The 23,326-nt window shown below is 39.8% G+C and overlaps 3 protein-coding genes and 1 long non-coding RNA gene across 5 annotated transcripts; 2 read left to right on the top strand and 2 right to left on the bottom strand.

Annotated features, from left to right (window-relative positions):
* Positions 1-83: 83 nt before the first annotated feature.
* Positions 84-3,719, top strand: plaat1l (phospholipase A and acyltransferase 1-like). The gene is made up of 5 exons (XM_026159627.2): positions 84-243; positions 2,655-2,784; positions 3,239-3,327; positions 3,399-3,563; positions 3,648-3,719. The coding sequence occupies exons 1-5, from the start codon at positions 235-237 to the stop codon at positions 3,711-3,713; spliced, it is 459 nt and encodes a 152-aa protein (XP_026015412.1). The 5' UTR covers positions 84-234; the 3' UTR covers positions 3,714-3,719.
* Positions 3,720-4,417: 698 nt separating this feature from the next.
* Positions 4,418-9,812, bottom strand: ephx2 (epoxide hydrolase 2, cytoplasmic). Its single transcript, XM_026159610.2, has 18 exons — positions 9,587-9,812; positions 8,780-8,858; positions 8,538-8,700; positions 7,985-8,175; positions 7,768-7,890; positions 7,576-7,647; positions 7,396-7,491; positions 7,039-7,117; positions 6,727-6,761; positions 6,615-6,641; positions 6,455-6,540; positions 6,266-6,377; positions 6,073-6,147; positions 5,921-5,963; positions 5,719-5,821; positions 5,338-5,407; positions 5,005-5,085; positions 4,418-4,918 (listed from the first exon to the last, which is right to left on the bottom strand). The coding sequence occupies exons 1-18, from the start codon at positions 9,688-9,690 to the stop codon at positions 4,772-4,774; spliced, it is 1,686 nt and encodes a 561-aa protein (XP_026015395.1). The 5' UTR covers positions 9,691-9,812; the 3' UTR covers positions 4,418-4,771.
* A 2,825-nt stretch (positions 9,813-12,637) lies between these two features.
* On the bottom strand, positions 12,638-15,093 carry LOC145424286 (uncharacterized). The gene is made up of 2 exons (XR_013905309.1): positions 14,825-15,093; positions 12,638-12,838 (listed from the first exon to the last, which is right to left on the bottom strand). It is a non-coding gene; the product is annotated as an uncharacterized LOC145424286 (long non-coding RNA).
* On the top strand, positions 14,333-21,267 carry LOC145424285 (nucleotide-binding oligomerization domain-containing protein 1-like). 2 transcript variants are annotated; one of them, XM_080297479.1, is made up of 4 exons: positions 14,333-14,444; positions 16,504-16,565; positions 16,862-17,296; positions 19,411-21,267. In XM_080297479.1, the coding sequence occupies exons 3-4, from the start codon at positions 16,909-16,911 to the stop codon at positions 21,114-21,116; spliced, it is 2,094 nt and encodes a 697-aa protein (XP_080153605.1). In that variant the 5' UTR covers positions 14,333-14,444; positions 16,504-16,565; positions 16,862-16,908; the 3' UTR covers positions 21,117-21,267. The 2 variants fall into 2 exon arrangements, with proteins under 2 accessions (XP_080153605.1, XP_080153604.1); XM_080297478.1 differs by lacking the exon at positions 14,333-14,444 and adding an exon at positions 15,540-15,615.
* The last annotated feature ends 2,059 nt before the right edge of the window (positions 21,268-23,326 follow it).

Genomic DNA, 23,326 nt, shown 5'->3' with positions numbered 1-23,326 from the left:
TAGCAAAAATATAAAGGGAGGAAAAGAAACCCAAATTATTTGATGCAGAAGGTCTGATAAGGGGTGACAGGAGCGTGGTCAGTGTACTGTGACTGCGACAGACTGAGAAGATGCATCATATCACATGAGTACAGCCTGTATGTAAATGATGTGAGGTTCCTGTGTGCATGTGCTGTGGATTTATGTTCAGAAAGGACCAAAGACAGCCACAGTGAATACCTTAATCCTCCCTTCATGGGCCAGGTGAGTATGACCATTACTTTTTCTAGAATCTTGCTTTTAATTGCCACTCATGAATATTTACATTTTTAGATGACACTGTGTTTCAGTGCTACTTCTGAAATCAGAGGACCCAAAGTTGTTACTCGTGGTTGATTATAATAACTTTGTAGCTTGGTGTAAGCACTTTAATTCATCTGAAAGAGCACTAAATAGACTATTAGGCACTTTGAATGAAAGAAAATCTCATGAAGTAGCTTCTGAATTCACTTCAGAAGTATTTAATAATAATAATAATGGATTGGATTTATATAGCGCTTTTCAAGGCACCCAAAGCGCTTTACAATGCCACTATTATATGTAAACATGTGACTTCCCGAAGCCACCCAAGTCTCCATAGCCTGTCTTTGGTACTGTTTTCCAACTCAAAATGTACAAAAACTGCTCATTACTAGATCAGCAGATCATGCATTAATGGTTAAGAATAGTATTGCGGCTATTTCTTAGAACTGTTTTTTTTCTTGAATGGTTTTCTCTTCTTATCTTTTCCGTTCCACCTTGCTGAAAATGTTGCATCTTCTACGCCCCCACAGTTGAGTTTTTCCATAAATTGAAAGTAAAAAAGCTCAGTGTCAATCAGACCCTTTACCACTTAAGTCCAGAGTGAAATAACAAGACCAGATTCAGATAAACATTTGAGCACATTCACAAATCATGTTTTTCTGTAGCGTTGGTTGAACTTCTAGGACAATTGTGAAATTTCTAAGTAGCTACTCATCATGCCGCCCAGGCGAAAAATCTATATGAGTTTAATGTCCAAATATCTCTACTTCTACATGATAATTTGGCACAAATCTTTAGCTTAAATGGTTGAATCACAGATGAATTAATTCCAGGTTCTGGATGGTCTACCTTGAAGTTTGGAACATATTATATTCATAGTCCCTGTAGAGGTTTCAAAGTTTAGTCATCTACACATTAGACTAACAAGTGAGAGATCCTTGCTTAGATTCCAGGAGGAGACACAAAACCCTTTGATGGTCCGTCAGGAAGGGCATCTGGCATAAGAATCTGTGGAGCTACCTGCCATGGTGAGCCCATGTTATTAAGGGAGCAGCCGGAAGCCTTTCTTTTTCTGCCTTCTTCCTCTTTTATATTCATGGTCCCTGTAGGATGAACTATTAGGAGTTTGATGAATGTCTGATTTTTGATTGAGAGCTATATTTTCAGAGTGTGTTATATGACCAAATGCCTGGAATAAAGGAGACAGACTAATGACCCTCATCCCTGCTTTAGAAGGACTTTGTTCTTAGTGCAATTTAACATCAAGTATCTCCCCCACTGTTCCCATGTTAGCCTCCAGATGTTGGACCACGAGTTGGCTAGTTAACTTTCTTTCCTACTAACAATCATAAACCCACATTCTTTTTAAATGCCGGCAGTCTTTTGGTTTGTTATATTTATCAATGTTTTTGCTGTGAAATCTACGTAGAATTCACAGCATAGTCTAATTCGGATGGCCGTTACCAACATGTATACCAGTATGACCTGTGTTGATGGTGATTCTTAGTTACATTTGTAGTGAGGTGGACGACAGGTTCCAGCGCAGGCTACAGTGCAAGTTACCTACATCTAAAATGCTTAAATCAAAGGCAGATTGACTTCTTTCAGGTTCTTGAACATATTCATCTCTCTCCTGAAGAAGACTCTCACCTGAGGGTTAATGTTTATTTTGGCCTTACTAGGGTAAAAAAGGCAAGACTATCTAGTGGTTGACATGTCAGTATCCTATGAGCATTTCTCAGCCAACTCTAATTCTGAAACTTCTAACTTTAAGATGGTGAGAACCAAAATGCTCAACTTGAGGCTTCACATTCTGATGAGCGGTTTCAAAGTGGTTATATCCAGCTTTTATTTACACACTATGGTTGGATTCATACTAACACCTCTAGCTGCAGACCTGATGGTTTGGTTAAGCATTAACATCATAAAATTTGCTCTCAGTTTTTCATACCTGAGAAGTATAGATATTTAAGATGAATAGTAACAAAGGCAGAAGAAGTATACTTGCTCGACGGTAATATAGCACACAAGTGCTTGTGGTTTCGCCGCCTGTACTCGCTTCAGGTTTTCTTGTGGTTTAAAAGAAAAAAAATCCCCTTTCCGGCACAACTGACTGAATACTGACAAAGCCAAAAAAGCAGTGCAGATCCAGTGATGAAGATTGCGCTTTTGCCAGTGTCTGTTTATATTTTAGATGATAGAAGTTTAGTCCTTGCCTGTGGAGACGAGGACTATTTTTGAAGTGAGTTTGATTCGGCCTCATCCAGAGTCGAGTTAAGCAGAACCACAGGGCGATTGTTTGTGGTAACTTTATGATTTTTACCACTTTCTCCCTTTTTTTCTTCTTCTGTTTGTTTTTTATTTTTATAAAGAAAAATTCCCACCCAAAGTTGTTCCCGGGGGACATTGTGGAGTATCCCAGGAACAAATACTTCTCTCATTTCGGAGTGTACTATGGAGAAAGGGACGGAGTTCCATACGTCGCTCACCTAACGTGTCGAGGTTGGTGACACTTTTTAAGGTTTTACTTCTCCACAGACAAGTGAAAAAAGTCTGCCAGAGCAGGAATAATTTCTCAAATTTTGGTTAAAAGAAATACAATTATTTTATAGAAAAGAGTGTTAAACAATGAAAATCAGCAAGAGGTTATTATGTTAGTCTCAAATTCTGCAAAAATGTAAAACTGTCTATAAGAAATTTTTCATCTTTGAAAGATGGACATGATGTGAGAACGCAGGATTTATGCTTTGTATGTGATGATATCTACTGAGAAGAGATGGACGACATGTACACCTACAAGAATCGGCTCAGTTTTCCATATAACACAGAAAAAAAAGGTTTCCTATCAGCTCATGTAACAAAGATCATAATATGACAGATAAACTTTATTTTTCTTGAACCTTCCTCTGGAAATCTGCCTCTTAAAATAATTTGATTTCTTGTCTTTGTCTGTCAGATTCAGACACCAAACTGCTGCTGTACGGCCGAGCTCTCAGGTCAGAGGTCAAACTGGACCCTCTGGAGCTTTTGGGGAAGAAATACAAGGTAGCATGAGTGGTTTAAACATACATGATGAGTTTGTCAAAGACAGCGACTTCAAGTGTGTTTTAAAACAGGTCAACAACATGCTGGATGACACGCACCCTCCGCGGGACTTCCACGGTGTGGTGAAGCCCGCCATTGAGGACATGATGGGCCGCGAGGTGACCTTTGACATCCTGTTTCACAACAGCGAACATCAGGCGACACTTTTTAGATACGGAGTGAAGAAGTCTGAACAGGTGAGCCAAGGGAAGAGCGCCACCTTCTGTTTATTTGCTGTGAAGCATGCTTAAAGCTGGTGTGTTTGTGTGTGCGTGTTGCAGATTGATGAGATCTACGAGTATATCATGCCAGCCTGGAAGAAACTGTTCAAGGAGAAACAGCTGTAAACCAGGTGTGCGCTCATCTTCACCACCAGGGGGTGCTGTTCTTCTCTGAATCAGCTGCATGAAGTTTGGAGGAAGTTTAAAAAGAATCCTTCTCCTCAGTTCCTCCCCTTACCTTAGTCCCTTTTTACACCTCCCCCCCTTCTCTATCTTGTGTCACCCTTTCTTCCATTCTACTTCTCCTTATTCCTCGCATTCTCCCTTTTTTCTGTCATCATTCCTTCCCTTCTTATTTACTTACTTTCCCACCACCTTTCCTTGTTATCATATCCTCACTTCTATTTCTTTACATTTCTTCCTTCCTGTTTCCTTATTCTTCCCCTACCCCTTCCTTCCTGCCATCATTTCTTCATTTATCCCATCCCTTAATTCCTCCCTTTCCTTCATATTACCTCCTTACTTCCTTATTCACCTCCTTTCCATTATCCTTATGTCCCTCATTCATTTCCTTTCTAAACCCCTCCCCCCACCCATTAGTTTTGTTCTTGATTTTCTGAATAATTATCATTATTTGTATTTGTAATTTTTTTTTACTAATATTATATTATTTGTTAAATGTGTTCATGTATATGCACTGATTTTTAAAATCTCAATTTCATTTACAGGAAAAAAAAGAAGTACTTGTGCAAGAAAAAAAAAGCAATTACCAAACTGAAAACAAAGCAAAAAAAAAAAAACAGCAACCATAAAACAGATACATTAGGATGTTAAGATGACCTTAGAAGTGTTTAATAATGGCACTTTCGTTCTCCAAAATAAAGAGAAAATGTTCATGCTGTTTCATTAAAATGATGAGATTTTATACATTTTGTTAAAATATAATCTTTATCTTGAACTGTGATATTTCTTATTTTTGTTACTTGTAGTACAGTTTTTCCCTGTTTTAGCAGAACATTTTCCTCCCTGTTGGTTGCACATCAGTTTCTGTCTGAATACATTTTTCATGGGAGGCTCATTCACTGTTAAAACTGCCTGTGAGTGTCTAAGTTGTTCTAAATAAACTTTTATGTGCCACATTGAAAATCTTGTTAGAATCCTTCCTTCCTTCCTTCCTTCCTTCCTCACAGTTTGGGAGCCACAGTACCACCTTCAGTCTTCTTGTGCGCCTCTTTAAGCCAGGATATCAGGATTTTGTTGGTCTCTGCCGGCTTTTCCATCTGTGTCCAGTGTCCACACTCTTCGATGTGTCCCCTGGTCAGGTTTGGCATCTTCAGTTAATAAATAACAAATATCAGATTAACTTCCAATAACCATTGATTGCTCATATGACTGTGTCAATGCTTTTGTTTCTTACCGAGTCCTCCATGCCCTTGGTAAAGGACGGCAGCAGTACGGGGTCTTTACCCGCCGTCAGCATCATTGTTGGCATTAGCAGCTAAAACACGCAAACATCTGACTGTGAATCAGAAAGCTTGATAACAAAATGTGACTGCCAAGTCAACAAGTCTGATTTATCCTTCATTATATCAATAAAGTATTCTGATTCTGATCTGATTATGATTATGATTCCAGAGGTGCCTCCTGCTGGTCATTAGGAAGAATGCAGGTTTAAAGCAATTCTGCATTTTCTTCAATAGTTACAGCTTTAATTTACAGCCTGTATTACGTTTGTGACACTGCACCAAACCTTCTCAAAGGGCCGGGAACACATCCACTTCCAGTTTGCATCACTATTTCGATACCAGTTCAAGGGCCCCCTGTAAAATAAAGCCCAAAGGTTACTCAGTGATTCTCCACAGAACTGGATAATTTAACTGACTGTTCAGGAATATTTGCTTATGACATCAAATTTCTTCACCTCTTCAGCAGTCTACAATTTGCAAAATACTCATTTTAGTGCCACAAACATAAAAGCAGGAACTGCAGGATTTAATTAAAATGCTAATTTTAACAAAAAGCTGTGTAAGAATCACCCATCACAGTGGATGCTTTCATGTAATAAACATAAATATTATTTGTTGGCGAGCACACAGAAACACAATCTACAGGAAGCTGGAAAATCTGCAACCTGAAGCCTCTTTCTTTGTACTGGCTGACGTAGTACTGCAGGTCGGCTTCTGTCAGCATGGAGCTCCTGGGAATCTGCTCCGGCAGACCCACAAACAGGCCACCTGTGATAAAGCGCACACACACAGCATGAGATCTGTGAATGAAGATTTAAAAATCTTCAGCATTCACAGCAAACACTGATAACCAGCAGGAAACGTCACCTCGAGCGCACACTCCTGCGGTGCTGAGAGGGGGACGACCCTTCTGTGGTACAGAGAAAAACATTCATCACGTGTGGGTGATTTTTCCACCTGTTTAGCTCTGAAACTGCACACTGCAATGCTGGGTGTGTGTGTACATTCGATCCACGCACCGCTTCACTACTGCTGGAAAAGAAAATCTTGAACGTCCTCTCCAAATCCTTCTCCAGCTCGGCCTCCGCCACACCCTGAAACACAAACCCCGCTTATGAAGCTGCAGTTTTTCTGTGACAGAAACATATATATATATATATATATATATATATATATATATATATATATATATATATATATAAACACACTTACTGGTGTTTGGAAGTAGACCTGATAGTCGAATATTGGAATAGCCTTCAGTCTCTCGAAAGCAGGAACCAAAGGATTCAACTTGAACATTGGGGTGTTCAACGATGCCACAGCCCTTCACGCACATGGAAAAGCACTTTAACTTCACTGTACAGGCTCTGGGGGACTGTGTGTGTCTGTGTGTGTGTTTACCTGATTCTCTCGGGATAGAAGCGGGCCATGGCCCACACCAGGGAGCCGCCCCAGTCGTGACCCACCAGGGTGACCTGTGGTATGGACTGGAACAGGGGACCATAAGCTTTTGTGTAAACTTTAAGTTATCATGCTATTCAATGACAGTGTTGATACTCACCATTTTATCCAAAAATACGACTAACTCCTGAAAAAAGAGAGAAAAATATGATTCAGAAAAACATTTTAAAACAACACTAAATCTGTAGATTTAATATTTTTGTAATGTGTACCTTACAAAGCTCCTCATGAGAATATTCCTCTATGTCTGTGAGAGTCAATACGGCAGGAATTACACCAACACTGAGCTGACTCCACACAAAGACTGTATATAAAGGATGGTTGTAGCTTCTCTGATGTCACACACTGGTAAAAGTGTGGTAGTTAAGCCTCAAGCTGAGCATTTTAGGTCTTTTGATCCTGGGCATTAAGGGCTAGGGGAAGTGACATATCCCTGCTGTTCATTATAAAGAATTTATACTGGGAAGCTACATACATCTTTTAAGTACAGTCTATATTTTCAGTCTTTCAGTATTTCAACCTACCAGGGGGCGCTGTGGACTCTCCATATCCTTTCATGTCCAGAGCTAAAACCCTGAACCCTGCTGCAGCCAAGGCTGGGATCTAGCACAGGGGTGAGAGGGTTGTTTAATGATCATGGCTTTTATTTCAGGATTATTGCAGGATTAAAAGAACCAAAACACCACCAACAACAAGTAAATATAACTGCAAACTTAAATAAATCAGAACAAAGACTTGAATTAAATGGAAAACAAGACAAACTATAAATATAAGAAGGGATATCTCTGACTCTTAGTGTATCTCATCTCAAACACCCTCTGAATACACTTTGGAAGGTGACTATTTCGTGCGTTCCAACATATCCAATGGAAACAGGTTACCTGGTACCTCCAGGAGTACCAGCTCTCCGGGAAACCGTGACACAGTAGCACCGGTGGACCGGAGCCCATTTCCACATAATGAGTCCTCACACCAGGCTGGAAAAGACAGCCAGCAGCATTTCAGCTCTGTGTTGTGTTTTCATAATTCAACAGGTTGCTGGCACTGATAGATATTAATACTTTTATGGTGATGTAGCCATGGGACACTTCATCAGGGCTGCAGGCTGGTGGGGGGCTCACTGTTCCAACAGCCTGGAGATTCAAACGTATACAAATGTTATTAATGTAATCATTTTCTTTGTTGTAGTTAGATCTAAATGTGAGGGTCTTTAAACCCACTGCATCAGAGAAGATACTCAGAGTGACACAAACCTGAAAGCCAGTAAATTCAGACAGTTTCTCCAGAGCAGCATCCAGATTTTCCACCAAGACGGCCTTCATCCCTGCTCCCTCTGCGGCTTTTACACCCTCAACATCAGCATCCAGCCACAACGCCTGAATAGAGACAGATGACTCATAACATCTGATATACAAGAATTTAATCTCAGTGATGCTGCATATTTATTGTCTACATCACGAAACCCTCTACCTGTTTGGGTGTCACCCCCAGGCGCTGCAGGGCAGAGCTGAACATGGCGGGCTCAGGGACCCTGTGACCCAAGTGGCAGGACTGGAGGACCAGGTCAAAATGGCCTCCCAGCAGAGAGAGAAGGCGACCTGTGCCATCTCCAGCCGCTCTGTCATCTACCCAGTGATTGGCCAGCACAGCTGTCAGTAACCCTTTAGATCAGAGGTTGACGCAAAGATTAGACATCATTGGTAGTGACCTACTTTTTCCCCACAATGCATTTAAACAAGCAGGTAGCGGTGACAGTGACAATGTTCACTTTACGCAGATATCGTGCTGAAATAAAGGTGAAGTAGACTGTCTCCTTCAAAGATGAGGGACACAGGAATTCAGAACAGAAATATTTTGCAGTGAGAGAAATTAAACAAGGTTTTTCAACCAGATCTGAATTTTTTTCTACTTATTTCTTTATGCAGAGGAAGCCAATGTGGACGTGGCTTAAACCTGCTTTCTTTCAACTCCTCTGGCTCCAACTCCTCTGTAAGTTTGCTTCTTTAAAGAGTGTTGTGTGTACCGCTGCGTCGCAGGCCAGCAGCTGTCTTCAGCACAGCTGCTTGGACGTCCATCATTGCCTCTGTGAGTTTGTCTAGCAGGCCTTTAACTGACCAATCAGCCGGCAGAGTCACACTCCTGTCCCGGGCTTCCTGCACACACTCGGCCTCCAAAGCTGGGATCATCTGCACACAGACACACAGCTGTACATCAGTGAAATAGCAACAAAAGGCATGAAGTGAAACTGTAAATGTCTTCGCCCACCTGTGTAAGTGTCATGGCTCCTCTCTCAGCCTGCCTCAGGGCGCCGTCGTCTTTGGACTCCAAACTGGAGAGAAAACCTCTGAGAAACAGAGCACAAAACCTCAGATTAATGCGGTGATTAGAAACTGAGAGGGGCGAGCCTTGGTGGTTTCTATCTATAACACTCAGCTCTCAGGCAAATGTTTACTGAACTCTTAGATCAGGTCTGAGATGAAACAGAATCAGCTAGAAGTGCCTGCAAAGAGCAAAGACTTTGAGGAAGTTATACGTTTTTGCAAGTCAGAATAAAAGTTACACAATCGAACGAAAAGGCAGAGATGTTAATTTAACAGACTGGACCTGTGTCCAGTCTGTTAAATTAACACTGAGAGGTAATCCAGAAAATCCCTGCTGTAAGTGTTTCTGAGACCTCTATCTCATCAACATGATCAATACTTGCCATAATTTCAAAATGTTATGGACACAACTTTTTTGTTGTTGCTGTCTAAAATTAACATTGTTATTAACAAAAAGTTGCCAAGTATGTTCACATATTTTTGGCCATGTAGTAGCTTACGTGCACCTGCTCATTTCCAGCAGTTAAGTCAAATATTTCTTTGCTGTTGTAATAATTATCCAGCTTGAAGCGCAGATCTGATATCCACACTCACTCACACTGTAAATAAACAATCAGAAATTCGTGCAGCAGCTGCGTATTTTATTGGCTTTTTTGTTTTGTTTTTTAATATAATCAAATATAAACACAAAGCGGTCTCCATACGACACATCTGTGCGGTTCAGAGATGTTACAAAACGGTCACTTCTTACCCCGGTAGGTTGTGCAACTCTTCCAGCTTTTTAAAAATGGCAGCACGTCTGGCAGAGACGGCGACTCCCCAGAAGTTGAACAGGATGGCTTTCTTATCAGCCATCTCTCGATCGGTTCTTTTTGCTTTCTCCAAACGGTATTCAGGATCTCTGCTGCTGCTGCTGCTGCACCCGTGTACAGGGTAAACTTTGCCCTAATAGACTCACTGCGGGTCCACCCACTTACCCAGTGAGCTCACACTTAACTGAAAAACAGCGGCGAGACCAGACATGCACGTGACTTCTCGCAACAAACCAAAATTTTTGTTGAAACCAGTTCCACGAATAAAAGACCAAACATGTCCTCTTTATGTTTAATAATGATAATAAAAAGTACGTTAAACAACAATTTAAAAAAACTATTCAAAACTTTTTAGCGTCTGTGTGACAATGATCTACAAATGAAACATTTCTTTTAAAGTTGTAAAATGCTACTATCATACATATTATTATTATTATTATTATTATTATTATTATTATTATTATTATTATGTTTTAAAGGCAGTCACTACATGATACTACTCTGTAGCTTCATCGCTTCAAGTCGGTGTTTCTACTTTACAAGTTTTGAGCAGCTGTTAACATAGTTGACTCATATTTGCAACGTGTCAGGAAGAGTTTTTTTAGCATTCTTCTATAAATATGAAACATTTTCATGAAACATTGACAAAATATAAATCTAATTAAACCAAACAAAATAAAAAGCAGCAAGTAAAGAAGGAAACATCAGACACAGCAAATCACACCAATAATGAAATGAGATGAACAAATTATTTAAATGGACAAATGTGGTGAATAAGTTAATTAAAAATAAGAATGTTGTTGGGCGTCGCTTTCATTCTGCTACACAGACATATTTATGTACTGTAGCTGATTCCCTTCTAATATGTCAAGTATTGCTGAACTTCTGTACCATGACACTGACATCTTTGCTATTTTAGACCACATATCATGATACAGTAGTATGTTTGTTTACTCCATGACTGCCACTTCTAATGTGTATGTGATGCACAGTTTCAAAAAGATTATCAAAAAAGCAAGTGCTGGCAAACTGTCTATTAAGACAAGCGGACTCCCATCAAACTAGAGCTGGCAGGGAGACACTAAGGAGCCAGGCCCTTCCCAGAATGCAAATCCTGCACAAACAGAGTCAGTGAATGTCGTGTAGAAAGTGTGGAGGTGGATTGGTGGGTCTGAGGAGACTCTGTAGAAAGACAAAGTGCCAGCATTCCAGTCCAAATGTACTCCTACTTAGTTGGAGGACCAGCTGTGAGGAGAATTTATAGGTCTGATGATTTTATTATGCAAGGAGTAGTAACCATCTTCACAACAATACAAGCTCCAGGAGTACACTATGATAATCTTCAATATCTTTGTAAGTTACCGCTATGTTGACCTTTCTTTCCCATTCAACCTCCCAGTAACAGCCTCCAGTCAGACCAATTCTATGTCGCGACTGGGGCCAAGCTTCATATCGCTCTGGATAATGAGAATATGGCTTCCCCTCACTCAGCGGTATCACAGTCCTATTGTCGTCAAACAGGAAGAGATAAATCTGTGCTGTTTTGGTCCAGTTTGTGCTCACAGTCATCTGATTAGAAAACAAGAAAAAAAACCAGATTAATTTAGAAGTCAGAGTTAAAAACAAGCAAACAGTGAAAAAATATATATATGTATACACACAAATGCATGGATCAATCGGAACACATACATATTAGAATAATTTAGAATAAAATCTTCAACACCGAGTGTTCTTCTGAAGTTCTCAGGTTTATCCATACTCAATACTGATGGACACGGCACTGCATGGGGAAGCTGTCCTTTCCTGCTGGGCACTGACAGAAAATAAGTGATATTAAAATTATAATGTAATTCATGGTACAATTAGTTTTAGTTTTCTTAAAATCTGAGTGATAATGAGATTAATGATTGTACTTTAGTAACTAAACTGGCCTCAAATGAACTTAGGTGGAGGTTTTAAGTAAATACACAGGGGGCGGTCTTAGCCTGTTTGGTGCCCTGGGCGAACAGATGCTGCTCCGGCCAGCCAGAGAATCCCGCGCCGCCCCCACCACGATGCCGCCCTGGGCAACTGCCCGTGTCGCCCATATCAAAAACCGCTACTGTAAATACAATATATGTCAATACAATGTTAAGATTAACATTAATGAGGAAAATATCAGACAATCAAATGTGTTGTCTTTTGGAAAGTTGGTACATAATGTACATATGGCAGTCTAAATTGTGGATTTGGTGCAGATAATTGTACAGAAAAACATCAAAAACATTATTTCATTCCCACCTATCACAGCCATTCTGGTGTTCTTTCTCAAAGTTTTCAAATTTACCCATAGACGTCTCACTTCTCATGGAGACACAGATTCCTGGAGGGGTGATTTTTTCCTGGTGGTCTGATAGAAACACACACTTTGCCTTAAAATACATGTTCTTGGCGAAATACATTTAGATGAAGATAGAAGTCTTCCATTAAAAAATAAATACATGTGCTATTTTAGTATTTTCAGTGGTGATCCTCGTGGTAGTAAACTGATACACTTGGTTGGTAAACATCAGAAAAGGAGAAATCTGTTTTCCTGGTCCAATGGTCATATCTAGTGTACTCTACATGTTTAATGTCAGTGAGACTTTTTACACAGATAAATAAAGGCCAAAAACTGATTGCAACTTCTACTTTGTGACATTCATGAGGGATATATGTGAAATAAAATTGGATGACAGATTAAGGAACAACAACTCATTCATGACAATTTAAATACTGAAAATCCTTTTTTAATCAAACACTGTAAATCACTTTTTGGCACCCCTCTCAAGTTTTGTAACCTGCCACATTGCTGCTGCCACAACTGGGTTTAGAACATGAGAGCACGTGTGGGGGAGCACTACGCCAGCTGCTCAGGGTAAGAGGTGGAGTACACCCTGGACATATCACCAGTCTGCCGCAGGGCTATCAGACAGACAGACAGACAAAAGAAAAAAAACATGCTTCTTTCATTTTTGTTTCATATGCTTTATTTGCTTTATAAATGTTTTGCTTTTGTCTTTTCCTTTGTAGATGGTCTGACTCAGCAAATATCTGAGTGGCAGTTTGAGATTTCTCCTTTAGCCAGGCAACTCACAGTTCCACACCAGGTGGAGGCAGGACAACAACTACTGTTACGCCTCAATGAATACGGGCTCGGGGATGAGGGGAGACTAGAAAAGAAAAAGTCAAACAAAGCAAGTGTGAAACTCAAGGTTTTTAGTAAAAAGGACTCAACTCAAAGAAATGGCAACACTGCTATTTCAACTAAACAAAAGTCATCCACAAACTAAAATACCCTAAGGAAAGACAAAAGAAATGGTTTACCAAATTAAAGGTACACTTCTGCTGCCAGCAGATACCTGCTACTCACCAGCAGCTCAAAGAAAACACCAAGTTTTAACATATGCAGAATACGCCACTAAATCTCACCACCAAAGACTGGTCCACACACTGACTGAGCAGTGATTCACTAGCTTAAATACGTGATTAGGAATCTTTCTGTACTTTTAGGTGCTACCTTATTATCAAAAGGGTTGCAATAGCAATTGATCTACATACACGTTTGACCTGACACAGAAGACTTTCACTCTAATCAATATAACAATAGCAACACATATGATGGCTTCTACACCTGTCAAGGCAGCTTTGCAGCAGACAGGAGCTGGATTCAAAATAAAGGGCCCATAAGCTTAAAAGCAACTTTATTGCTGAGGTTTAACATAATACAAACTAAAGCAGAACAGAAACAAAATATCCAAAACTTTTATTCTTCTTGGGAAACAGACAATGTAGCAGGACACAGCCACAAGAAAAAACATGACAAAAGATGAGTGGCAACTGAGCGAATACACACAAAAACAGAATAACAACAACATAAGACAGGAAATAAATAACACTGAGACCAGGACTAAGACTTAAATGGACGAGTCTGACACAGAGAAAGAAAACAAAACACACAAGACTGAGGGGACAGAATGGGAACACAAGAGGGGGTTAACCTAAAGATTTAGAAACTGAGAACTAAAGACATGAAACCACAACACCAAAGGTATAAGGAAATAATAAGACATGAAGACACTAAGAAATAACAGAGATATTAACATATAATCAAAACAGAATACAAAACTATAAAACAAAGATGATCAAAGAAAACTCAAAACATCCCTAAAGCTCAAAGACACAGGGACCATGGCAACACTAACATGATGTTTTAATAAGAAATATTAAGTTTTCATCTAAAATCTGGTTTGCTGGACTTAACGTAAAATATTTTTAAAAGTCTAATTTTAGACTTGATTCATCTTAAATACTTCTGAAATGATAAGTTCATTTTTAAAGCACTTAAAGTGTACCATGTTGTTTGTTTCTTTTGTACAGTTTTTTTTCAATAATCAAAAGAAGAAAAAATCTATATAAAAACGTACATAGAAACTATTATTTGAAGTAGTATAGTATATTGGTGCATTGTGTACACTGCTCGGTAAACATAAGAGGACTATGTCTGTGAAGGTTCTCAGTCATCCAGGTCATCGTAGTTTAAGGAGCTTGGAAAGAAAAGTGTCTGGACTTAAGAGGACTAGTTTTGACGTCTTCTGGTCCAATGGCGGCATCCAGTGGACCCTCCAGGCATTAAGAGTTCCGCTTTTTACAGGATGCGTTCTTATGAAAACTGGGAGTAACGACATGACTGGCGGCATTTTTCCTAAAGTCGCCAACGCGTGGACACACGCAGAAAATAAAACCGTCTGTGTGATATCTGAACACAGTGCCATACAGGTAAGATTCATCAAGAAGAGCTGGGCGGTTTTTAAAATGTAGAAACTTTATTGCTGTTTCCATATGAGATATGCAGGCAAAGGAATGACAGGCTCACACTTTTGGGCTTTCCCACTGCAAAAACACTGAGGCTAACAGCTGTGGAGGAAAGTTTTCCTGATGCCGTTGCACAGACTCGCAAGATGCGGTTTGTGTTTTTGTAGGTGACCTGATGGTAAAGAAACCAAAAATTTTGTTCTCGGCTGAACTGTAACTTATTACAGAGAACATGAATTAATGAATCGTGTTCACATGTTCAGATATTATCTACCTCCACGCCCTTTTTTAAATTAGGGTTATATATGGCAAAGGCCAAATAACCCACTTCTATTTTTGTTTACCTTGTCAAGAAACGCCCATATAAACACGCCTACAAGGCATTCGCTTTTTTCCGGTTCGCGCCAAAAACATTCACGCTCATAAACCCGCGGCAGACTGTGGAGCACGGTGGACAGCAAACGGAAGGCAGGCAGGAGTTTGTAAAGAGGTTGTCCAAAGTTGTTTGGTCGAAAAAGTTGGCGGCAGGTGCTGCTGAACTTCAAAACATCTTCATCCTGCAACATCTGGACTCACAACTCGTCTTACCGTTCTTGTCTTGTTTACGGAACACTAGTGATGGGCAGATGAAGCCCCATGAAGCACTGGAGCTTTTCATCCAATTGGTTCACCCCAACGCGAAGCTTCATGAAGCTTCATTTGCTCTAGCAGGACACCTACTGGACGTAAAAATAATAGCTGGCATGAATTTGAAGAGTGTGGCATTTTGCACACAGCCTGTAAATGTCAACAACAAAAGGAGTGTGTAAAACATGTATATTGTAGTGATGGCAGTATACTGTGTATATTTATGCTGGCAGTATGGAAAATGATTATTTGCGGCAAAGTTCGAACCGCTTCATGAACCAGTCACGTGGTACAGCCGGGCAGCGAGGCTTCGGACGTCATCATTTTCAGCTCCTCCCATAAATGAAGCAAGCCTCGATACGCGCTTCGCGGAAACGCCCCCTCCATTACTCGACACACGCTCCGAAGCCTCGATACAGAACGTCCCATCACTACGGAACACCCACAGCTGACAGAAACAGCCAGAAAACACGGGCCGGATTACCGGATTACGGTGCTAGACGGATTTGTGAGTAGAAGCGAGAGGAAAGAATTAAAATAAGGAAAAACTTTTGTATCTGTTGTTGTGGGGGAGACTTTTTTGTTTTTTAAATGGCAGGAAAAGGCTCTTTATTAGAACAGTTTGTTTTTGTAAATGAGGTTAAAAACACAGAGTTTTCAAATTTGGACTGAATGTGTGCTGGATTTTGTTGGGCTTTTTGGGATTTGGAGCATTTGACAAATTGTGCAGTTTTTAAAAAAAAAAAGCATTTTATTTAGATTAGCTGGCGTTCGGGCAACATGTTGCTGCGGGTGTTAGCACTGTGGGGCAGCGCTGTTACCCCACAGCAAGATGGTCCTGGGTTCAAATCTGTGACTTGAAAATTCATGTGTGGAGTTTGTATTTTTGTAGTGGATTTATATTGGTGATTCCATAGGTGTGAAGTTGAGTGCAAATGGTTGTCTTTCTCTGGGTGTCAAACAAGCAACCTGTCCATGGTGTACCTCACCTGTCACCCCATGGACTGAACTGTGACCTGGATAAGTGGAAGGAAATTGATGCTTGTGGTTGATTTGCATTGTTCCTCCTCCATCCAAGGTTCATCTAAAGGATGAACTCTCCTTTCCAGTACTTTGGCACAAGATTCCCACAGTGGGTTTCCAATAACCTGTTCTCCAGTTTTGGTTATCCTAGGTAAATTGTAGCCTGTTGTTCTAATGTGATGGGAGTGGCGCCCAGTGTGGTTCTCTGCTGCTGCCACAGTGTCTACTACAATTAAGTTGCAATCTTCCAAACCATGCTTTGCCTTAGAGAGGTTAAACACGACTCTCTCCATGCACTTGCCCAGCATTGATGTTAAAGCAACACATCTGTAATCAGCTGTATGTTTAACTTTCTTTCTTTTTCTTTTTTTAGACAGAACGGTGCAGAGTGCACCCAGAGTCCAGCAGAGTGCAGAAGGCACTGGAAAAAATCAAGTAAGGGCCTATTCCAACTCAGTAGCACAGGTCTTCAGCACATAATCAGCTGACACTGTTTTCTGACCATGAGGTTTAGACCTTGCCAAGCATCATGAAAATTACAGTGTTGAGGTTTATCTTTGCCTGCTTAGTTTTCTTCCTGAACTATTTTTCACACTTCTTTAACACTAGGTTTCTCACCCTGCAGAGAGGCTTACTGTGAAATCAATTCAGTTTGAATTTTACATAAAACATAATACATCATAAGTATAATAATTAAATTAACATTTTCAAACTAGTATCTTGTTTTGCAGATCAGTGAAGTTGGTTCAGAGTGAAGGACACACCGAACTCAGAAAACATGGCTTGTACATCACAGTCTGCCAAAGATTATGTAAAGACTGCCAGAGTCCATCTTGTGAGAGAATTGAAGAATCTGTCTGTGATTGTGCAGAATTTGAATCAGAAAGGGGTTCTTGGTGAGGAAGAGGTCAGCTTAATACAGACAGAGAAAACTGATGAAAACAAAAGAAGAATGATACTGGACTCAGTCATTAAAAAAGGCGAAGAAGCCTGCTATGAGTTACTCAAGATTATAGACATGACGAGGAAGAGGACTTTAGGGAGGCTTCCTTTTCTTTCTGAGAAAACGAATGAAACTTCCAGAGAGACCAAGTTTGACCTGCACCACTGGATCAGCTGCTTTTCTTTCAAGGAAGAACCACAAATGGACAGGAACTACTTACAAGGTATTTTAGGACAAAAGTCTGGTTGTCACTTGTTTCATTTTTCATTATTTAGTTTCTTTGATGCACTAATTCTATAAAAATGTGCACAACTGCATTTAATTCATAGTATAACCCCAATTCCAAAAACTTTGAGATGCTAGGTAAAGTGTAATTAATTTTAAGATTAATAAGATTTGCAAAGTGTATAAAAACAGTTTTTATTCACAACTAAACACAGAAAACAGAAAAGATACAAAATATTGAAAATAAATAAATATATCCTGGAAAAGTAAATGATGCTAAAACAAACAGCTGGAGAAAGATTTTACCACTAAATCAGGAACAGTTTTAGGATAATGTTCCTTAGCCTAAAACTATAAAGACATTGGATATCTCATCATCTGCAGTGTATAATGCAATGATTCAGAGAATCTATACATGCAAGGGTCATGGCTGAAAAACATTATCGTATAACTGTGCTATTTTGCTCCTCAGGCAGCACAGGTTTAAAAACGGGCATCATTCTGTCATGGAAATACCTGCATGCACTCAGAAATACTTCTATATATCACTGCCTGTGAACACAGTTCACCAGGCCGTCCACAAATGGCAATTAATGCTCTATCATGCAAAGAAACCATATTTGAACACAAAGAGAAATGCTGCTGTCTTCTCTGGGACAAAAGCTAATTTAAAATGGACTGAGGCAGGGTGCAAAACTGTTCTGAGGTTACAAGAATTGAAAGGTGAAATTCTTTTTAGTCATCATGGACATCATGTCCTTGTTATTGGTTCTCACTTAAGGAGCCTGTATCTTTGATAGTATGGAGATGCTTCAGTGCCTATATATATATATATATACATACATACGTGTGTGTGTGTGTGTGTGTATGTATGTATATATATATATATATATATATATATATATATATATATATATATATATATATATATATATATATATATATATATATATATATATATATATATATATATATATATATATATATATATATATATATAAAAATAATGTTTTAGAGCAACATATGCCCACATCCAGACGACAACCTTTTCAGGGAAGGCCTTGCATATTTTGGCAATAAGTTGCTAAACTGAAGACTGTTTGTGGTAGAAGAGTTTTGGTGCTGAGCTGGCTGGTCTGCAGTCCAAACCTTTCGCCAGCTTAAAACAGTTGGTACATGAAACCGAAGATATGACAAAGAAGACCCAGGACTGAGTACATAGAATCCTACATCAGACACAAATGGGACAACATTCCCCCTACAAAAGTTCAGCAACTGGTCTCCTTAGTTCCCAAAAATCCATGTTCAGTGTTGTTAAAAGAAGAGGGGATGCTACACAATGGGGGGGGAAATGCACCTGTTGAGACTGTCATTGCTGTCAAAATCAAGATGAACTAAATATGACAAATATATCATTTTCAGTCTCTCCTTTTGCCTTCAAAACTGCCTTAATTCGTTGTGGCACAGATTCAACAAGGTGCTAGAAACATTCCATAGATATTTTGGTCCATTTTGACATGATGGCATCACATAGTTGCTGCAGATTTGTCAGCTGTACGTCCATGATGTAAATCTCCCAGCTCTGGACAGCCCAAAGGTACTTCGTTGGATTGGGTTCTGACTGTGGAGACCATTTGAGTACCATGAACTACTTGCCATGGTCAAACCAGTTACTTTATTTGACATGCTGTGTGTTCTCACTGGATGCAGCCATCACTGTCTTCATAAAGCAATGGACTCAGGTAGGCTGTGAAAATCCCTGTAGATCAGTAGTTTCTCAAATACCCAGACCAGACCATCTGGCCCAAACAGCAATGCAAATTTCAATGTCAATTAAATAACCTTTCTTCTCCACTCTCTGATAGTCAGTTTGAACTTCAGTAGGTTGTCTTGACCATGTCCACATGCCTAAATACACTGGTGTCATGTGATTGACTGTTTACTTTAATAAACTGTTGAACACCAGCTATTTCGTTAGGTATATGTTCTACTGTAAATAAAATGTTTTTGAGCTGTGCCAATCATTGAATTTTGTTTTTTTAATTTACATTTTACTTAGTGTTCCAGCTTTTTAAAATTAAGGTTGTAAATTTGTTTATTTCTGTTTTGTAGGACCGAGGCCATGCCACAGATATCAGGAAAAGTTAAAATTAAAAGTAAAGAAATTATTAAATGACTTTTGGGCATCAAGTAAAAACCTGTTTGAAGAAAACAAGAAGCCAGATCTGTTGTACATTTCTCTTATATTAGACACACAGAGCAATGCTTCTCCAACTAAAATAAAGAAACTGAAGAAAAAGAAAAGCAAGCTGAGTCGCCCTAAAAAGCTAAGGACATACATCCCTGAAGAGAAACCAGACATTTCTCCCAGTGAGCTGCTGAAAACAGATAAAAACATACTCTTGGTTGGAAAACCTGGTATTGGAAAGACAGCACTGACTCATGAAATGCTGAGACTCTGGGCAGAAAGAGAAAGTGGTGAGCTTGATTACATGTTTTACTTTGACATGAGGGAAAAAGCACACATCATGAATGTTAAAAACTTGGAGGATCTGCTTTTCACTGTGTTCAGTGAACCAGATGAAGGCAAAGATGCGGTCTTACAGGATATAAAGAGACACTCTGATAATGTTACAATCATTTTTGATGGACTCACAGATATCTCTTCATCAGTGGTGGAGAAACTTCTGAACAAAGACCTACTGCCGCTCGCAAAGATCATCATAACATGCAGACCAGATGATGAGGATGAAGACTTGTTTTCTGGGGACTTTGACAGAGTGGAGGTGAAAGGCTTTAGTGAGCAGACTATAAAAACATACTTATCTGCAACACTTGGTGAAGATCAGAAGAAAGTTTTGAGTAACTTGGAACTGATAACTCTTTGTCATGTCCCCATGTATGCACTGATGGTGGCTGCTTGCTTTTCATCAAAAGATGCTCCACAGCCATGTACAATAACTGAGATATACATCAATATTGTTCGATTCTGCCTTCAGATAAACAGCAAAACAAAGAAAAAAGATCTAAATTCCTTCATCAGCACCAAGACAGAAGAAATTCTGTCTCTGGCTGAAGCTGCTTTTCTTGCAACTCAACAAAAAACTGTGAATCTGACAAACCTGACCTGTAAAGACATCTGTGTCCTGTCCTTCCTGAAACCACTTCTCATTAAGGAGGCCGTGACTGAAACAATAACCACATATGCATTCCTCCATTACACAGTGCAGGAGTTTTTTGCAGCACTGTGGCTCCTGAAGAATCCTGATAAAGTCAGAGATGTTTTTCAGCAGTGCCTCACAGAGGAGAAGAAACACATGAAACATCTGATCCCCTTCATGTGTCGATTGTTGAATGAGAAGAGCCCAAGTTTGATGAAGCATCTGATTCCAGATAAGGACCTGAAGAATACATCTAACTGGTTCTTCAAGGAGCTGATTAACACATTTCTTCCTCATCTGTGTGAGCAAGAAGAGGCTGATACTGAGGGCAGTGGGCTCCATGTCGACATACTGTTCTTATGCCAGTGCTTGTATGAGTCCCAGAGTCCTGAAGCATGCGTCTACCTTCTAGACAAACTGGACTACCATCTTGACCTCAGTGGAGACAGTCTGGATCCTTACCCTTGCTGTGCTGTGGCCTATGTGGTCACTCAGTCAAAGGAACGGAAAATAAGGCTGAACCTCGAGGACGTGACGATATCAGAACAAGGAATGAGACAGCTGTTTGAATGCCTTGAAAATGTTGAGTGGTATGAATTTGTTTTTTTTTTTCTTTTTTTGGTTTCAACACACAGTGAGAATTTTAATGCTGGTTAGTTTCATAACGATCTCTTCTTTCAATTATAGGTATAACCTTCTGCCTCAACAGCTTTGGAAAGCTTTCCTTCTCAGCGAAGAGCAGATGGACTTCGTAACCTTACTTAGTCTTGATGGAAATCATTTACACCTTCCAACTCAAGGTGAAAAGCAGCTGTTTGAAAGAGCTGTGGAAGTCATGCAGTGGATGTCTACAAAGGTTAATGTCTGCCTCTACTGGAACAGAGAAACTCCTGCCTGCCAGAGTCTGTGTGAGTCTCTGTTAGAGGCTTTGCCATTCATCAGCTCACTCAGGTATGTAGCTTTGGCTCTTGCATATTAAATAGTCTGCTTGGTTTTATCCAGTCTTTTGATAGTAAAGTTAAAATACCTCTGTTTGTGACTTTTTTTAACAACAATATATCAGAATTTAACATTTTAGCAGAACAGGTGAACAACTCATTTAAAGTTGAGTCCTTCTAGTGCTCAGTCTAAGGAGCCCGTCCATCTATCCAACCACTCATTCATCCTTCCATCCATTCTCCATTCCCGTAAGGAGTCTAATTAAATTAATAATTCCATGATTCAGAATCCGACAGGTCCCAGGCTGGTGTTTATCTTGTTGAATTTAAAATTCTGATGTCTGTTATTTTTATTATTCTCCTTTGGAATCACAGACATTGTGCACAACAAGTCTATATGTGTAGCACTAGCACGTAATGTATCAAGATTTGTGCTGAAGACTAAAGGTTTTACAGAATGTACAACAGAAATGTGTCTAATCAGTTCTGAAATTCTGCTATTCAGCTTCAGATGTCCAGTTTTTTGGAGCCATGAGAAATACCATGGGACACTGGAGAAGGAGCAGGAGAATCTGTTCATGGATTTATGCCTGAAAGCAGCACTTAATAACGGAGCAAAGTTTTACAACGTTGCGAAGAAGCTTCTTTCATTGTTTCTTGTTAAAACTGAGTTAGAAAACATCCTTCTTGATTTATATCAACATATTAAAAGCAGAGGATTTTCAGTTAACTTTGAAACACTGAGGCCGTGTTTTCAGTCCACTCCTGCAGTCTGGTCCATAAATCTCTCAGAGAGAAAGACCTCCAGCCTCCTGGAAGTGCTGAAACTCCAACCAGAGAAGAAACAAGTGAAGCTGACAGGCTGCTCACATGAAGAGAGTGAAGTGAGGAGTTTCCTGCAGTGTCTGCCTTATATCTCACAGCTCAGGTAAATGAATTGTACTTTACATGATTAACTCTACATAAAATCTCTCCAAATTATACTTTTTTGCAACCACTTTTTGATTTTCATAAGAACCACAACCTCTCCTACAGATTTTTAGTGAAAAGTAATTCATTTATCCTGAATATAACAGTTTGTCTTGAGCTTTTGCAATACAACTTACAAACAAACTTACAACATCATACAGTACAACAACCTGTGAAATGTGATGGATCATGAGAAAAATGAGCTCCTGACTAGGGATGGGTATCGAAACCCGGTTCTTGTTGAGAACCGGTTCCCACTGTTTCAATTCCTTGGAATTGTTTGCCATTTTTGCAAATGATTCCCTTATCGATTCCAGTCGCCCCGAATGACGTCACCACGTTGCGGAGCGTCATTTACCTGGCAGGAAACACGGCGCGTAAGCGGCTCAAACGCTCAAAAGTTTGGTTATACTTTACGAGAACGGATGACAACAGGGCAACTTGCAATACTTGCAAAGTAGATATTTCATTTAAGGGAGGAAACACTGCGAATATGCAAAAGCATTTGCTCACAAAACACGTGATAACCTTAAATGAATGTCGTGTTTTTAATTCCGCTCCGGACTTGTGAATCTCAACCCAGCAGCAGCGGTAACGTTTGCACGTCCTCTCCCGTTAATGCGGCAGGTAAATAATCAACTAACAGTGCATATTATGTTAGTGCGATCTGCCTTATTACAAAACCTGCCATTACTGAGCATTTAGGTGACCATGATGAGAGAGACAGAGTCTGGCTGGCTCAGATGCTGGCAGCTCTCGCTGCAGTCTACCGGTAGCATCTCCTTTCAGGCCAGGATAGACGAATGTCACCGAGCAGTGACTAAGTTTGTGGTAAAAGGCTTGAACGCATTTGCCACAGCAGATGCCCCCGATTTTCGGTAAGTGAATGCGTTTAATTGTAGGCAGGGACATTACTGGATATTCTTGTGCAATTGCTACAGAATAATTCATGTTATATTT

The sequence above is a fragment of the Astatotilapia calliptera genome, chromosome 23 (assembly GCF_964374335.1).
Source record: "Astatotilapia calliptera chromosome 23, fAstCal68.1, whole genome shotgun sequence".
NCBI classification, from domain to species: domain Eukaryota; kingdom Metazoa; phylum Chordata; class Actinopteri; order Cichliformes; family Cichlidae; genus Astatotilapia; species Astatotilapia calliptera.
This window is presented reverse-complemented; position numbering and strand designations above follow the sequence as displayed.

What these genes read in the sequence shown, in the direction of transcription:
- LOC145424285 (XM_080297479.1), top strand. Translation starts at nt 16,909, where the DNA reads ATGGCTTGTACATCACAGTCTGCCAAAGATTATGTAAAGACTGCCAGA. An exon ending in GGACAGGAACTACTTACAAG is followed by an intron (nt 17,297 to 19,410) that starts GTATTTTAGGAC and finishes TCTGTTTTGTAG; the next exon opens with GACCGAGGCCATGCCACAGA.
- plaat1l (XM_026159627.2), top strand. An exon ending in TTTTGGGGAAGAAATACAAG is followed by an intron (nt 3,328 to 3,398) that starts GTAGCATGAGTG and finishes GTTTTAAAACAG; the next exon opens with GTCAACAACATGCTGGATGA. An exon ending in GAGTGAAGAAGTCTGAACAG is followed by an intron (nt 3,564 to 3,647) that starts GTGAGCCAAGGG and finishes TGCGTGTTGCAG; the next exon opens with ATTGATGAGATCTACGAGTA.
- ephx2 (XM_026159610.2), bottom strand. Translation starts at nt 9,690, where the DNA reads ATGGCTGATAAGAAAGCCATCCTGTTCAACTTCTGGGGAGTCGCCGTC. An exon ending in CTCATGAGGAGCTTTGTAAG is followed by an intron (nt 6,642 to 6,726) that starts GTACACATTACA and finishes CTCTTTTTTCAG; the next exon opens with GAGTTAGTCGTATTTTTGGA. An exon ending in TACAAAGAAAGAGGCTTCAG is followed by an intron (nt 5,408 to 5,718) that starts GTTGCAGATTTT and finishes TTTATTTTACAG; the next exon opens with GGGGCCCTTGAACTGGTATC.